Genomic DNA, 17,713 nt, shown 5'->3' with positions numbered 1-17,713 from the left:
AACTGTGTGAATTGGTCAATGCAACCTATGAACAAAAATGCATCTTGGAAAAACGCGTTGAACCTGGTAGAATATAATTAGAGACCAAAGCATCCCACAAGGAAAAATGCATTCTTATAAAATGGGATTAGCAATGATTTTTAGCCAAGTAATTTTATTTCACTCTTACTTATCCGGTGACAGGTACAGTGAGGGAAAAAAGTATTTGATTCCTTGCTGATTTTGTACGTTTGCTCACTGATAAAGAAATTATCAGTCTACAATTTTAATGGTAGGTGTATTTGAACAGTGAGAGACAGAAAAACAACAAAAAAATCCAGAAAAACGCATGTTAATAATGTTATAAATTAATTTGCATTTTAATGAGGGAAATAAGTATTTGACCCCCTCTCAATTAGAAACATTTTTGGCTCCCAGGTGTCTTTTATACAGGTAACGAGCTGCGATTAGGAGCACACTCTTAAAGGGAGTGCTCCTAATCTCAGCTTGTTACCTGTATAAAAGACACCTGTCCACAGAAGCAATCAATCAATCAGATTCCAAACTCTCCACCATGGCCAAGACCAAAGAGCTCTCCAAGGATGTCAGGGACAAGATTGTAGACCTACACAAGGCTGGAATGGGCTACAAGACCATTGCCAAGCAGCTTGGTGAGAAGGTGACAACAGTTGGTGCGATTATTCGCAAATGGAAGAAACACAAAAGAACTGCCAATCTCCCTCGGCCTGGGGCTCCATGCAAGTTCTCACCTCGTGGAGCTGCAATGATCATGAGAACGGTGAGGAATCAGCCCAGAACTACACGGGAGGATCTTGTCAATGATCTCAAGGCAGCTGGGACCACAGTCACCAAGAAAACAATTGGTAACACACTACGCCGTGAAGGAAATCCTGCATCGCCCGCAAAGTCCCCCTGCTCAAGAAAGCACATATACATGACCATCTGAAGTTTGCCAATGAACATCTGAATGATTCAGAGGACAACTGGGTGAAAGTGTTGTGGTAAGATGAGACCAAAATGGAGCTCTTTGGCATCAACTCAACTCGCCGTGTTTGGAGGAGGAGGAATGCTGCCTATGACCCCAAGAACACCATCCCCACCGTCAAACATGGAGGTGGAAACATTATGCTTTGGGGGTGTTTTTCTGCTAAGGGGACAGAACAACTTCACTGTATCAAAGGGACGATGGACGGGGCCATATACCGTCAAATCTTGGGTGAGAACCTCCTTCCCTCAGCCAGGGCATTGAAAATGGGTCGTGGATGGGTATTCCAGCATGACAATGACCCAAAACACACGGCCAAGGCAACAAAGGAGTGGCTCAAGAAGAAGCACATTAAGGTCCTGGAGTGGCCTAGCCAGTCTCCAGACCTTAATCCCATAGAAAATCTGTGGAGGGAGCTGAAGGTTCGAGTTGCCAAACGTCAGCCTCGAAACCTTAATGACTTGGAGAAGATCTGCAAAGAGGAGTGGCACAAAATCCCGCCTGAGATGTGTGCAAATCTGGTGGCCAACTACAAGAAACATCTGACCTCTGTGATTGCCAACAAGGGTTTTGCCACCAAGTACTAAGTCATGTTTTGCAGAGGGGTCAAATACTTATTTCCCTCATAAAAATGCAAATACATTTATTACATTTTTGAAATGCTTTTTTTTCTGGATTTTGTTGTTGTTATTCTGTCTCTCACTGTTCAAATAAACCTACCATTAAAATTATAGACTGACCATTTTTTTGTCAGTGGGCAAACGTACAAAATCAGCAGGGGATCAAATACTTTTATCCCTCACTGTACATTGTTATTAAAGGCAATGCATCCTATTGTTATAGTTACATTGTTATTGAAGACAATTCATCATATTGTTATAGTTACATTGTTATTTAAGACAATGTATCCTAGTGTTATAGTTACAATGTTATTGAAGACAATGGATCATATTGTTATAGTTACATTGTTATTGAAGACAATTCATCATATTGTAATAGTTACATTGTTATTGAAGACAATGTAACCTATTGTAATAGTTACATTGTTATTGAAGACAATGTATCCTAGTGTTATAGTTACATTGTTATTAAAGACAATGCATCATATTGTTACAGTTACATTGTTATTAAAGACAATGCATCCTAGTGTAATAGTTACATTGTTATTGAAGACAATGCATCATATTGTTATTATCAGAGTCATGTGTGTTTGCATGTTCACCCATTCACCCACCACTCACCCATGCACTTAGTCACCCACCATCGCCCCACTCTCCCCCCACTCTCCCCCCACCCTCCCCCCACTCTCCCCCCACTCTCCCCCCCCACCCCCACTCTCAGCTTCTTCTCCTTAGCGATTCTCTCCGCCCTGAGCGCTGCCACCTGGACAGGTGACAGCGGCGTCTCGTAGCTGATACCGCTGCAACAACATCAACAACATCAACAACAACATCAAAAACACCATCAACAACATCAACAACACTATCAATACCATCAACAACATCAACAACATCAACAACATCAACACCATAAACAACACTATCAATAGCATCAACACCATCAACACGATCAACAACATCAAAACCATCAACAACACCATCAACAACACCATCAACAACATCAACACCATAAACAACACCATCAACACCATCATCAACACCATCAACACCATCAACACCATAAACAACACTATCAATAGCATCAACACCATCAACACGATCAACAACATCAAAACCATCAACAACACCATCAACAACACCATCAACAACATCAACACCATAAACAACACCATCAACACCATCATCAACACCATCAACACCATCATCAACACCATCAACACCATCATCAACACCATCAACACCATCATCAACACCATCAACACCATCATCAACACCATCAACACCATCATCAACACCATCATCAACACCATCAACACCATCACCATCATCACCATCAGCGGTGTGGGGTGCTCACCTCTCCGACGGCACCGACACGTGCTTGGGATTCTTCTGGAAGAGATTTGTCCCCAACCTGAAAAGAGCGCAGCACACACACACACAGTCACACACACACAAAGTCACACACACGCACGCAGACACACACACACACGCACGCAGACACACACACATGCACAGACACACACACGCACGCACGCAGACGCACACACGCACGCACGCAGACACACACACATGCACAGACACACACACGCACACGCACGCAGACACACACACATGCACAGACACACGCACGCAGACACACACACATGCACAGACACACACACACACGCACGCAGACACACACACATGCACAGACACACACGCACGCACGCAGACACACACGCACACGCACGCAGACACACACACATGCACAGACACACGCACGCAGATACACAGACATGCACAGACACACGCACGCACGCACGCAGACACACACACGCACACACGTAGACACACGCACGCGCACGCACGCACACGTAGACACACGCACGCGCACGCACGCACACGCGACGTCAGAGGGGGCGGGTGAGTGAGTGGATGAGCGGGTGGGTGGGTGAGTTTGTGGGTGAGTGAGTGGGTGAGTGGGCGAGTGAGTGGGTGAGTGGGTGAGTGAGTGGGTGGGTAGGTGAGTGAGTGGGTGAGTGAGTGGGTGGGTGAGTGGGTGGAAGAGTGTGTGTGTGGGTGGGTGGGCGGGTGAGTGGGTGAGTGGGCGGGTGAGTGGATGAGTGAGTGAGTGGGTGGGTGGGTGAGTGGGTGGGTGAGTGGGTGAGTGAGTGGGTGGGTGGGTGAGTGGGTGAGTGAGTGGGTGGGTGGGTGAATGGGTGGGTGGGTGGGTGAGTGGGTAGGTGAGTGGGTGGGTGAGTGAGTGAGTGGGTGAGTGAGTGGGTGGGTGGGTAGGCGAGTGAGTGGGTGAGTGAGTGGGTGGGTGAGTGGGTGGAAGAGTGTGTGTGTGGGTGGGTGGGCGAGTGGGTGGAAGAGTGTGTGTGTGGGTGGGTGGGCGAGTGAATGGGTGAGTGAGTGGGTGGGTGGGTGAGTGGGCGGGTGAGTGAGTGGATGAGTGAGTGAGTGGGTGGGTGAGTGGGTGAGTGTGTGGGTGGGTGGGCGAGTGAGTGAGTGAGTGAGTGGGTGGGTGAGTGAGTGGGTGGGTGAGTGGGTGAGTGAGTGGGTGGGTGGGTGAGTGGGTGAGTGAGTGGGTGAGTGGGTGGGTGGGTGAGTGGGCAGGTGAGTGGGTGGGTGAGTGGGCGGGTGAGTTGGTGAGTGAGTGAGTGGGCAGGTGAGTGAGTGGGTGGGTGAGTGAGTGGGTGGGTGGGTGGGTGAGTGAGTGGGTGAGTAAGTGAGTGGGTGAGTGAGTGAGTGGGTGGGTGGGTGGGTGAGTGAGTGGGTGAGTGAGTGGGTGGGTGAGTGAGTGGATGAGTAAGTGAGTGGGTGAGTGAGTGGGTCGGTGAGTGAGTGAGTGGGTGAGTGAGTGAGTGGGTGAGCGAGTGAGTGGGTGGGTGAGCGTGCGGGCACCCACACGGGTTTGAGTGACATCCTGCGCTTGGCAGCGCTGCTCCGCGCCAGCTCAAACTTGGCAGAGAAGAGCTCCGTCTGAGCCGTGTGCTCGTCCTGCGCGAAGATCTGGCTGGTGCACAGCGGCTGCCTGCTCTTCGTCTACGCGGGGAGGGAGGGGAGGGAGGGGGAGGGAGGGAAGCAGTCAAATGATCATCATCACCACCACCATGAGACCCACTACAGCCATCATCATCGCCGCCATCATCATCACCACCACCATGAGACCCACTACAGCCATCATCATCGCCGCCATCATCATCACCACCACCACCATCACCATGAGACCCACTTAGCTCACCTGCTCACCCGCTCACTCGCCTACTCACCGGCTCACCCGCGGCTCGCTCGCCCGCTCACCCACTCACCCACCCACCCGCTTGCCCGCCTGCCCACTCACCCACCCACCCATCCGCTCACCCACCCGCTCGCCCACTCACCCACCCGCTCACCCACTCACCAGCGGCTCGCTCACCAGCCACTCACCTTGTAGACGCCTTTGGTCTTCTGCTTCTTCTTGGGGTGGAAGTCGTAGAGGAGCTGGGGGAGACATTGAAGGCACGAAGACGGTCAGCAGCTCACCACCACCGTCACCATGGTGATGGTGAGCTCACCACCACCATGGTGACAGTCAGCTCACCATCACCGTCAGCTCACCATCACCATGGTGACAGTCAGCTCACCGTCAGCTCACCATCAGCATGGTGACAGTCAACTCGCCACCACCGTCACCATGGTGACAGTCAGCTCACCATCACCGTCACCATGGTGACAGTCAGCTCACCATCACCGTCACCATGATGACAGTCAGCTCACCATCACCGTCACCATGGTGACAGTCAGCTCACCATCACCGTCAGCTCACCATCACTATGGTGACAGTCAGCTCACCACCACCGTCACCATGGTAACAGTCAGCTCACCATCACCATCACCACGGTGACAGTCAGCTCACCACCACCGTCACCATGGTGATAGTCAGCTCACCCACTCACTCACCCAGCCACCCATTCACCCATTCACCCACCCACCAACCCACTTACCCACCCACCCAGCCACCCACTCACTTACCCACCCACCCCCCCACCCAGCCACCCACCTTGCCCTCCTCGCGTGGCACCACAACGGCCTCGTAGCGCGAGCGGCAGTGCTTGGGTGAGCGGTAGACGCGGCTCACCACGTTCACCACATCGCTCACCAGCTCCCAGTTGGGGGTGTGCGCCGGGGACACCAGGGCCAGGTTCAGCGGCAGCTCCAGCAGCTGCTGGATCGCCTGGTGAGGAGACACGGAGGGAGGGGGGGTTGGTGGGTGGGTGAGTAGTTGGGTGAGTGCGTGGGTGGGTGAGTGGGTGGGTGAGTGGGTGAGTGAGTGAGTGGGTGGGTGAGTGAGTGAGTGGGTGAGTGAGTGGGTTGGTGGGTGAGTGGGTGGGTGGGTGAGTGGGTGGGTGAGTAGTTGGGTGAGTGGGTTGGTGGGTGAGTAGGTGAGTGAGTGGGTGAGTGAGTGGGTGGGTGAGTGGGTGAGTGAGTGGGTGAGTGGGTGAGTGGGTTGGTGGATGAGTAGTTGGGTGGGTGAGTGGGTTGGTGGGTGAGTGGGTGGGTGAGTGAGTGGGTGGGTGAGTGGGTGAGTGAGTGGGTGGGTGAGTGGGTGGGTGGGTGAGTAGTTGGGTGGGTGAGTGGGTTGGTGGGTGAGTGGGTGGGTGGGTGAGTGGGTGGGTGGGTGAGTGGGTAAGTTTGTGTGTGTGTGTCTGTGGTCCGGCATGCCTAAACAGCTTTTGTTCTGCCGGATAGAGGGGGCTAAACGGGCGCGGCCCGGGCCAGAGAAGAGATGGAGTGACATGGTACAGGAGGACGTGGAGCTGAGTGGACTTGCCGATGACTGGTACCAGTAGTTTCAAGATCGGATATGTTGTTGAAAGTGGTTGTGCAATTGGCGGTTTGGAGTGTCCGTCTAAGGCTTTGATGGTCTTCCAAAGTTTTGATGAGTTTTGGCGGTGTTCAAAAGATTCGACAAACTCGTGCCAGCGTTCCCTGTTTTGGCTTGATTGATTAGCATTGTGATTTCAATATTGAAGGCCGGGAGATTTGTGGTGATGTAGGATTGTTTGTCCTAATGGTGTTCCGTTGGTTTATTAGCGTTGAGGCTTGTTTAGGGAGGCAGGGAAGGTGTTGCTTGCAGCAACCCCCCAGCGACGGTGTGCTTGGTGGTAGTCGCGATGATGTTTCTGAAATTCTTTTCAGAGTTATTTGCGGATGTGTGGCTATGGTTGATGTTGTCGGTGAATAATTATTCTGAATCATAAGTGAAAAGTGGCCAGTTTCCTTTTTTAAAGTTGTAATACAAGCGGTTTTTAGGATTTAAATGTAGATTTAAAGCTTCCGTGACTGCAGGGATTCATATTCTTGGTTCTCTCGGTAAAGTCACCACCACGTAGAAGGGAAACAATAAAATAATAAAAATATTTAAAAAAAATCATTCTCACAACATTTGCAATCATCATTAAAAAAACGCCACTTTTTTTTTCAAAATCTTCTCGCTGTGGATTTCACACCTGCTGATGATTGCATGTTTGTTTAGCAATCGAAACGTCGTGAGAATTTTATTGTTTTATTATTTTATTATTTCTCTTCTACGTGACTTTACCGAAAGCATCGAGTGAACGGTTTTTAGGAGTTTGTGAATGTTTGGCGGCATTGAGGGTCAACGCAATAGGTGGGCGGTCGGCTCCAAGGGCCTCAAAAAGACTTGCCAGTCGATTGATGAAAGGAGTTTTCCTGATGCTATTGTGTATAGTAGTGTAGTATACAGTATTGTGTGTAGTGTATAGTAGTGTAGCCTATATTACTGTGGTGTATAGCAGGGTATAGTGTAGTGTATAGCAGTGTATATTACTAGTGTATAGTGATGTATAGAAGTGTATAGTGCAGTGTAGTGTATAGTAGTGTATATTACTAGTGTATAGTGCTGTATAGTAGTGGTGTATATTGGTGTATGGTAGTGTAGTGTACATTATTGTGTGTAGTGTATAGTGTAGTGTATAGTAGTGTAGCCTATATTACTGTGTATAGCAGCGTATAGTGTAGTGTATAGCAAGGTATATTCCTATAGTGTATAGTGATGTATAGTAGTGTATAGTGCAGTGTATAGTGTAGTGTATAGTAGTGTAGCCTATATTACTCTGTATAGCAGTGTATAGTGTCGTGTATAGCAGTGTATATTACTATAGTGTATAGTGATGTATAGTAGTGTATAGTGCAGTGTTTAGTAGTGTATAGTGCAGTGTATAGCGTATTGTATAGTAGTGTAGCCTATATTACTGTGGTGTATAGCAGCGTATAGTGTAGTGCAGTGGTTCTTAACCTTGTTGGAGGTACCGAACCCCACCAGTTTCATATGCGCATTCACCGAACCCCTCTTTAGTGAAAAATAAAATGTAATTTTTTTCAAATTCAAGACAAAGATATGTTTTTTACTGGTACACAAAATGAGCTGTGCATGAACATTAACTTGTTCAAAGAATAAAACCAACACAATGCATAAACTCACAACAAATTACATACCTGGAAATCAATGTGACTTCTGCTGTTGCCTTTGAGAGATCAGTTCAGATATGCGTGGCTTCACCTTGGCAAGTGCCACTCTCATGTCATTTTCACAGCAAAGTCTGTTCCTTTTCTTCGTTTTTATGTCCAGCATCCTCGAAAAGGATTGCTCACAAAGATATGTTGTAACAAATGGTATAAAAAAATCCAGGGCTTTCTTAGCAATAACTGGATACTTGTTCATTTGTCGACACCAAAACGTTGAGAGCGTTGTTGTTCTGAAGAGTTGCTGTTGAACCTGGCTCTGCTGAATTTCAATGATTTCGTCGAGGAATTCATCATTGACATCTGCTGCTTCAACAGCAAACGTGAACGGCTGTCTCACCCATGCTGGATATGACTCTCTTGTAGGGAAATATCCGTCGAGAGACTTTGCAAGCTCATCTAAGTGCGTGGCAATTGTTTGCTTCAGTTCCGTGGATACAGAAATATCTCCGATTCCAGACACATCTTCGATCTTACTTGCACAGTCGTCCAGAAGCGGGAAGTTTGCGAAGTTATTGTTCTCTGTTCGTCGTTTCCATAATGGTAGCTTTTTTTTAAAAGCCTTCAGGTGTTCTTCCGCTTCCATGATATTGACTCCACCACCCTGCATCTGCTGATTGAGATGATTGAGAGCTGCGAATATATCAGCCATGTACGCTAAAATGAGAATGAACTCAGGATTTTTGAAGCAATCTGCATGGCAGTGTTGGTGCTCTTGCAAAAACAGGGCTAATTCCACACGCATGGCAAAAACACGATTCAGCACCTGTCCCCGGGATAACCACCGAATATTAGAATGGAGCAGAAGTACCTCAAATTCAGAGCCCATTTCTTTACACAGCTCACTGAAGATGCGGTGCCTCAGAGCACTTTTTCGCACATAGTTCACACATTCCACCAGTTTTTAATACTTCTGCCATTTTTGGAGGTAAGGTTTTTGTTGCCAACGCATGCCTGTGCAGAATACAATGCGTCACAATGATGTGTGGTGCATCGGCCTTTACTAGCGCACCAAAACCAGACTTTCTTCCCAGCATGACTGGAGCTCCGTCCGTACAAACTGCAGAAACCATATCCCATGAAAGATTGTTGTCTCTGAAGAAGTCATCCACAAGCTTATTCACATCGGCTGCCTTCGTTGTTGTTGTAAGAGGCTTACAAAATAAAAAACTCTTCTTTTATCATGTCGTCTTTCACATAGCGTACAAAAACAGCAAGCTGGCTTAGATCAGAAACGTCTGTGGTTTCGTCGAGTTGAAGGCTGAATTTTGCCGGGCTTGAAATCAGATCCGCGACTACTTGAGCCAAGATGTCTTTACTCATGTCTTCTATTCTGTCACTGACGGTGTCATTTGAAAGGGGAATTTGGGATAATTTACCTTCGGCCACTGTTCCGAGTATCAGATTCGCCATCTTTAATGCAGCTGGTTTCACAAGTGTTTCACCAATGGTGTGTGGCTTGCCCTGCTTTGCGATCAGGTAAGCAACTTCGTACGATGCTGTCAGGATCGGTTTGTTAACAGGTACAAATCCAAGAGCAGGCAGAGTGGCCCTTTCATCGAATCTGGCTCTCTTCACCCTGAATTCAGCAAGTGTTGTGTTCTTGTATTCCCCGTCTCCATGCAGCTTCAAGAAGTGTTCCTTTAGTTTTGCCGGTGCAAGACTAGAGTTGCTCAACTTGGCGTTGCAAATCATGCAGATAGGACGCTCACTCCCATCACGTTCCGTGATACATGAGAATCCATGTTGTACATATTCGTCCGACCACTTTCTTCTTTTGCCCGACATAGTTAGTATGGATAAAATATTAAAGAAATCACACGACGTACAACAACAGTCACACGTTGACTACTGAGTACGCACTAAATTCCCCGCAGCGCTGATTGGCCAAGCAGTGTAGCATGATCATCTGCAGCCAGTGATGGCCAAGCGGGCCGTGTGTGTCATCACAAATTTACACAATAATTCAAGTGTGTCCGGACCTCCGTGGCGGGGGCTCTGCCGAACCCCTGAGATCGACTCACCGAACCCCTGGGGTTCGATCGAACCCAGGTTAAGAACCACTGGTGTAGTGTATAGTAATGAATATTACTAAAGTGTATAGTGATGTAGAGTAGTGTATAATAGTGTAGTGCATAGTGGTGTATGGTAGTGTAATGTACAGTATTGTGTGTAGTGTATAGTAGTGTAATGTATAGTAGTGATGTGTATAGTAGTATAGTGTATAGTCGGGTAAAGCATAGTGCCGTGTGTAGTGTATAGTGTAGTGTATAGTAGTGCAGTGTATAGTGTTGGGAGAATAAATCCACGCTCACAATTGTTCTCTCAAACACACTGGTGGGCTGCAGTAGTAACCACCCGGCACGAGGTTTCGTCTACGTGACACAACCTTGCTGGCTGATGCCGGGTGGTGGAGTGCTCAACGACATATCTACAACTCACAAGCGAGATCTGACCCCCCCAAAAGAGAAAACCTTTATTCGTGAATAACTCGGCGTTCAACTCAAAACAGGAAACTTAAATCTCGACTTGAAGCTTTCGCGACTGCAGGGATTCACACTCTTTGGTTCTTTTGGTAAAGTCACCACGTAGAAGGGAAACAATAAAATAAAAAAATAAAAAATATAAAACAATAAGATAATTCTATTGCTTTATATTTGTATTATTTTATAGTTTCCCTTCTACGTGGTGACTTTACCGAAAGAACCAAGAATAAAAAGTACAATGTTTATTTCTACCGACGTGACGTTACCGAAAGGACCAAAGAGTAAGGAAACTTAAACTGAGATGGTTGGATATTTCTTCGTTCGGACGGCCATTCCCTTCCTAGAGGCGGCCTTGACCTCTCCTTGTTCTTCTCCGGAATCTCCTACTTCGTCTGCCACCGCCGCCACTTCGTATTTCTTGCCGAGCTGCACTTGGGGGTTTTTGCTCACGGCCACCGCGGCCGAGCGTAAGGCCGGAGTCTCCCGCCGTCCTCCCTCTCCGCCTCCCCCACCTCTCCCTGCTCCGCTCTCCCCGTATCCCCGCGTTGCCCTGGCCCGTCGGGGTGGTGGGGAAACCGTCAGCTCCAGCCGCCGCTGTATCGCGCGCAGGTAACCTTGCAGCTGCGACGCAGCCGCCGGCGTTATCGCCACCTGCCGGGGGGCGGCCTCCTCCGTCTCGGCCGCGCGACGAGGAGGAGGAGGAGGCGGAGGAGGAGGATCGCCGTTCGCAATCCTGTTCATGGCAACGACAGTAGCAGCGGGAACGGCACGTTTTGAGCGTCAGGGAGGAAGCCCGTACCCTTTCTGGCAATAAAGCACGAGTTGTGTTCAGATGTTGGAACGCCAAATAGAAACCTTTTGCATGGAATCAAGTTCACATTAACCACACGCAGCACTTGTGTGGTGGGTTCCATTTAGGCGCACACTAGAACTGGAGGCAACAGGTAACTCTCAACAGGATGACGACATAGGGCGGTAACCACCGCTCCCAACTTAGCTAATTATATTACCGGACCAGGACAGCTCAACACGCTGCCTGGTCCACTAGCGGAGACCGGAGACCGAGGACCTTAGATGGCGGCTTCATTCCCAGAGTTGACCCAGCAGCCCCGCTCCCACCCGGGACTTGGTTTATAACTGTGTGGCCGGCTCTGCCCTTGCCCACGCCCCCTTCCAGATCCTTCCGGGAGGGGGCGTGGCCGGCTCTGCCCTTGGCCACGCCCCTTCCAGATCCTTCCGGGATGGACCCTGGGTCCTTATCACGTAACCCTCACGTCCCCCCTTGCCCCCTCGTCCAGTCACGTGCCCTCTCGGGTTCACCCAGGATATCATGTCCTGACCCGACCTCAGCGACACCCGGACCCTGCCCTCTAGTGAGCCATTCCGTGCCGTGCTCACTCTGGTACCATAGAGCGGCACCACGCATACAGCACCACTCTTCACTCGCTACTGTCGCTACAGAGTAGTGACACCATTTATGTCGCTACACTTGTGGTGAACATGCAAACAAACATGCTCTGGTAGTATATGATGCATTGTCTTTGAAACTGATTGGTCCACACCAGGGAGAGCTATCTTTAGAGCCTAGCCTCAAACAGTGTTAGACCAGAGGATGCCAAAAGGCGAACAGCACAGACACAATGCCACTATCAGCACATTGAGAGCTCGTTGTGAGCAGCTACGTCATGTGCAGCTACATCATGGGAGGTCCCATGGTGATGTCGAATTTGTTATCGGTGAAAACAAACGGCATCCCACGCGATAGCCGCGGTCAAAAAATAAATAGCGGAAGACATTTCCGCATTCGATATTTCGAGGCTTACCTCGCGTGATATATTTTTGCTCCTCTCCCCAATGACTTCAAGTAGGAATCTGCCGAAGTGCGGGCACGCAGCGCGCCCTCCCGTCGAACGAGGGCACTGGCTAAGTAATGAACGTGTCAGCAGCGACGACGCACGTCCAGTTTCAAGTACCGCGTGAAGGAAGCCGAGTGACAGCGGAGGGAGTTAGTGACATGGGTTAGCAGCAGTAGCAGCTGTAGAACATTACCGCTGAAGGCCTACGAGATAGAAGTGTCTAGGGCCTACAAGAACCTTAATCTGGCCCTGACTGAAGGCCTACGAGATAGAAGTGTCTAGGGCCTACAAGAACCTTAATCCAGCCCTGACTGAAGGCCTACGAGATAGAAGTGTCTAGGGCCTACAAGAACCTTAATCCAGCCCTTACTGAAGGCCTATGAGACAGAAGTGTCTAGGGCCTACAATAAACCTCAATCCGGCCCTGACTGAAGGCCTACGAGATAGAAGTGTCTAGGGCCTACAAGAACCTTAATCCAGCCCTTACTGAAGGCCTATGAGACAGAAGTGTCTAGGGCCTACAAAAAACCTCAATCCGGCCCTGACTGAAGGCCTACGAGATAGAAGTGTCTAGGGCCTACAAGAACCTTAATCTGGCCCTGACTGAAGGCCTACGAGATAGAAGTGTCAAGGCCCTACAAGAACCTTAATCTGGCCCTGACTGAAGGCCTACGAGATAGAAGTGTCAAGGCCCTACAAGAACCTTAATCCAGCCGTGACTGAAGGCCTACGAGATAGAAGTGTCAAGGCCCTACAAGAACCTTAATCTGGCCCTGACTGAAGGCCTACGAGATAGAAGTATCTAGGCCCTACAAGAACATTAATCCAGCCGTGACTGAAGGCCTACGAGATAGAAGTGTCTAGGGCCTACAAGAACCTTAATCTGGCCCTGACTGAAGGCCTATGAGATAGAAGTATCTAGGCCCTACAAGAACATTAATCCAGCCGTGACTGAAGGCCTACGAGATAGAAGTGTCTAGGGCCTACAAGAACATTAATCCAGCCCTGACTGAAGGCCTATGAGATAGAAGTGTCTAGGGCCTACAAGAACCTTAATCTAGCCCTGACTGAAGGCCTACGAGATATAAGTCTCTAGGCCCTACAAGAACCTTAATCCAGCCCTGACTGAAGGCCTACGAGATAGAAGTGTCTAGGCCCTACAAGAACCTTAATCCGGCCCTGACTGAAGGCCTACGAGATAGAAGTGTCAAGGCCCTACAAGAACCTTAATCCGGCCCTGACTGAAGGCCTACGAGATAGAAATGTCAAGGCCCTACAAGAACCTTAATCCAGCCCTGAATGAAGGCCTACGAGATAGAAGTGTCTAGGCCCTACAAGAACCTTAATCTGGCCCTGACTGAAGGCCTATGAGAAAGAAGTATCTAGGCCCTACAAGAACATTAATCCAGCCGTGACTGAAGGCCTACGAGATATAAGTGTCTAGGGCCTACAAGAACCTTAATCCGGCCCTGACTGAAGGCCTATGAGACAGAAGTGTCTAGGGCCTACAATAAACCTCAATCCGGCCCTGACTGAAGGCCTACGAGATAGAAGTGTCAAGGCCCTACAAGAACCTTAATCCAGCCCTGACTGAAGGCCTACGAGATAGAAGTGTCTACGCCCTACAAGAACCTTAATCTGGCCCTGACTGAAGGCCTACAAGAAAGAAGTGTCAAGGCCCTACAAGAACCTTAATCTGGCCCTGACTGAAGGCCTACGAGATAGAAGTGTCTAGGCCCTACAAGAACCTTAATCCAGCCCTGACTGAAGGCCTACGAGATAGAAGTGTCAAGGCCCTACAAGAACATTAATCCGGCCCTGACTGAAGGCCTACGAGATAGAAGTGTCTAGGGCCTACAAGAACATTAATCCGGCCCTGACTGAAGGCCTACGAGATAGAAGTGTCAAGGCCCTACAAGAACCTTAATCCGGCCCTGACTGAAAGCCTACGAGATATAAGTGTCAAGGCCCTACAAGAACATTAATCCAGCCCTGACTGAAGGCCTACGAGACAGAAGTGTCTAGGGCCTACAAGAACCTTAATCCAGCCCTGACTGAAGGCCTACGAGATAGAAGTGTCTAGGCCCTACAAGAACCTTAATCTGGCCCTGACTGAAGGCCTACGAGATAGAAGTGTCTAGGCCCTACAAGAACATTATTCCAGCCCTGACTGAAGGCCTACGAGATAGAAATGTCAAGGCCCTACAAGAACATTAATCCAGCCCTGACTGAAGGCCTACGAGATAGAAGTATCTAGGCCCTACAAGAACATTAATCCAGCCGTGACTGAAGGCCTACGAGATAGAAGTGTCTAGGGCCTACAAGAACATTAATCCAGCCCTGACTGAAGGCCTATGAGATAGAAGTGTCTAGGGCCTACAAGAACCTTAATCTAGCCCTGACTGAAGGCCTACGAGATATAAGTCTCTAGGCCCTACAAGAACCTTAATCCAGCCCTGACTGAAGGCCTACGAGATAGAAGTGTCTAGGCCCTACAAGAACCTTAATCCGGCCCTGACTGAAGGCCTACGAGATAGAAGTGTCAAGGCCCTACAAGAACCTTAATCCGGCCCTGACTGAAGGCCTACGAGATAGAAATGTCAAGGCCCTACAAGAACCTTAATCCAGCCCTGAATGAAGGCCTACGAGATAGAAGTGTCTAGGCCCTACAAGAACCTTAATCTGGCCCTGACTGAAGGCCTATGAGAAAGAAGTATCTAGGCCCTACAAGAACATTAATCCAGCCGTGACTGAAGGCCTACGAGATATAAGTGTCTAGGGCCTACAAGAACCTTAATCCGGCCCTGACTGAAGGCCTATGAGACAGAAGTGTCTAGGGCCTACAATAAACCTCAATCCGGCCCTGACTGAAGGCCTACGAGATAGAAGTGTCAAGGCCCTACAAGAACCTTAATCCAGCCCTGACTGAAGGCCTACGAGATAGAAGTGTCTACGCCCTACAAGAACCTTAATCTGGCCCTGACTGAAGGCCTACAAGAAAGAAGTGTCAAGGCCCTACAAGAACCTTAATCTGGCCCTGACTGAAGGCCTACGAGATAGAAGTGTCTAGGCCCTACAAGAACCTTAATCCAGCCCTGACTGAAGGCCTACGAGATAGAAGTGTCAAGGCCCTACAAGAACATTAATCCGGCCCTGACTGAAGGCCTACGAGATAGAAGTGTCTAGGGCCTACAAGAACATTAATCCGGCCCTGACTGAAGGCCTACGAGATAGAAGTGTCTAGGGCCTACAAGAACCTTAATCCGGCCCTGACTGAAAGCCTACGAGATAGAAGTGTCTAGGCCCTACAAGAACCTTAATCTGGCCCTGACTGAAGGCCTACGAGATAGAAGTGTCTAGGCCCTACAAGAACATTATTCCAGCCCTGACTGAAGGCCTACGAGATAGAAATGTCAAGGCCCTACAAGAACATTAATCCAGCCCTGACTGAAGGCCTACGAGACAGAAGTGTCTAGGGCCTACAAGAACATTAATCTGGCCCTGACTAAAGGCCTACGAGACAGAAGTGTCTAGGGCCTACAAGAACCTTAATCCGGCCCTGACCGTTGCTGGCGCTTGGCTCGGCTGCCTGGCAACAAGTCCCCGAGGGCGCCCATCCCCAGGTGCCACAGCTCGGCCAGGTCGAGAGCCAGGCTGAGGCCGCCCACGGCGTACATCACGTACAGGAAGACGGTTTTCTCCGTGGGCCTCGACACGAAGCAGTCGACGCGGTGGCGGCAAGGGTGGCGGCGGGGGCACTCGAAGCGGGGGATCACCTCCAAGCCGTACATCACGTACTGGCCCAGAAGGAAGCCCACTTCGGCCACCGTGCGCAGGACGAGCTGCAGCGTGTACGCCCACATGAGGCCGTCGGCCGGGATCGCGCGGCGCCCGTCGTGCCATCTGTGGTCGTTCTTCTTGACCTCGCCAGCCTCGTCGGCAAACTCCCCTCCTTTCTCCGCTTGGACATTCTCCTCGGCTTGCTCGGTCCGTCGGTGCTTTTTGTGGCCGGTCGAGCCTTCTGACCTGCGGATAACGACGCGGGAATGAAAGTTTAAAAATATCCTTCTCACCAAAACAAAGAGTGGAATTAAGGTTTTTTTTTTGGGGGGGGGGGGGCCTTCATCGTCATTATCATCATCACGATTATCGTCGTCGTCGTAACTCTACTAGACCTCTGTATCCTGTGTATGGCGAAGGCGAGGTAGAGAATGCTGGGCGCCGCCACGGTGATAATCTGAAAAATCCAGAAGCGCACGTAGGAGAGGGGAGCGAAGGAGTCGTAGCAGACGTTTGTGCAGCCCGGCTGTTGCGAGTTGCACATGAACGAGCTCTGCTCGTCGTGGTAGATGGATTCGCCCGCCGCGATAGTCAGCATGATGCGCATTATTAATCGGGTGGTGGAGGGTTACGACACATTTATAAATAAACGCGATCTAACCCAAAAACCTTTATTATGAATAATATTGGTCGCGAAAGCCTACGTGTTAAAATGATGCGCAAGATCAGGAACGTGGTGAGCCAGAGCTTGCCCAGGTACGTCGAGTGCAGAGATATCTCCTCCAACAGACGGGTCAGGAAGCTCCAGCTCATTGCGACCGCCGGCTCACCAAAAGCGTTGCCCGCCTGAGAATTCCAGAAGAGAGACGCGGATTTAGACGGCGCGTTGGCCGGCCGCGCGTCAACCAATGTCGCACGTTGGGCACCGCATTCAGCTCGAGACACCGTCGATCGTCATCGATTATCCGTCACCACACGATTATCATCCGACATTATCCAGCGGTCCTGAGCCGATCTGGCGAAACTGGCAAAGCCGCTCCAAAGGCCGTAGTAAACCAGTCCCGGCGATCGGCACCATTGTGCAGCGTGACCAAAAAAAAGCGTAGCCGCACTTGTGTTAGAGGATGTCTCACCCGTCCTCACACACTCTGGTGTTAAACCGGAGCCGGTCATGAGCACACTGGGCAGATGTGAGAAACTCTGCACTCTCGCCACAACTGAGCACTATTAATTCAGCAGTGCATAGTGACTGTGGTGGTCCATGCTATTACTACAGCAGTGCATAGTGTGGTGGTACCTGCTTTCCCTGCAGCAGTGCATGCATACTGTGGTGTAAGCTGCTATGATTAGAGCAGGGCAAGCGAAAGTGGTGGTACCTGCTATGATTAGAGTAGTACATGCTGACTCTATAGCAGTATTAATGGACTGTACAGTAGTACATGCTGACTCTATAGCATTAGATATCGACTCTACAGT

General features: G+C 49.7%; 2 protein-coding genes across 2 annotated transcripts; both read right to left on the bottom strand.

Annotated features, from left to right (window-relative positions):
- Positions 1-1,354: 1,354 nt before the first annotated feature.
- LOC142910714 (E1A-binding protein p400-like) lies at positions 1,355-7,222 on the bottom strand. The gene is made up of 7 exons (XM_076060110.1): positions 7,172-7,222; positions 5,630-5,803; positions 5,017-5,070; positions 4,496-4,632; positions 2,960-3,016; positions 2,321-2,405; positions 1,355-1,363 (listed from the first exon to the last, which is right to left on the bottom strand). The coding sequence occupies exons 1-7, from the start codon at positions 7,220-7,222 to the stop codon at positions 1,355-1,357; spliced, it is 567 nt and encodes a 188-aa protein (XP_075916225.1).
- A 3,343-nt stretch (positions 7,223-10,565) lies between these two features.
- Positions 10,566-16,835, bottom strand: LOC142910713 (gap junction gamma-1 protein-like). The gene is made up of 3 exons (XM_076060109.1): positions 16,633-16,835; positions 16,022-16,483; positions 10,566-11,334 (listed from the first exon to the last, which is right to left on the bottom strand). Exons 1-3 carry the CDS (start codon positions 16,833-16,835, stop codon positions 10,893-10,895), a joined length of 1,107 nt encoding a protein of 368 aa, XP_075916224.1. The 3' UTR covers positions 10,566-10,892.
- Positions 16,836-17,713: the final 878 nt, after the last annotated feature.

This window comes from Petromyzon marinus, unplaced genomic scaffold (genome assembly GCF_048934315.1).
Source record: "Petromyzon marinus isolate PM22_M1 ecotype Great Lakes invasive population unplaced genomic scaffold, UKy_Petmar_22M1.pri1.0 PM_G_Scaffold_15, whole genome shotgun sequence".
Taxonomy (NCBI): domain Eukaryota; kingdom Metazoa; phylum Chordata; class Hyperoartia; order Petromyzontiformes; family Petromyzontidae; genus Petromyzon; species Petromyzon marinus.
This window is presented reverse-complemented; position numbering and strand designations above follow the sequence as displayed.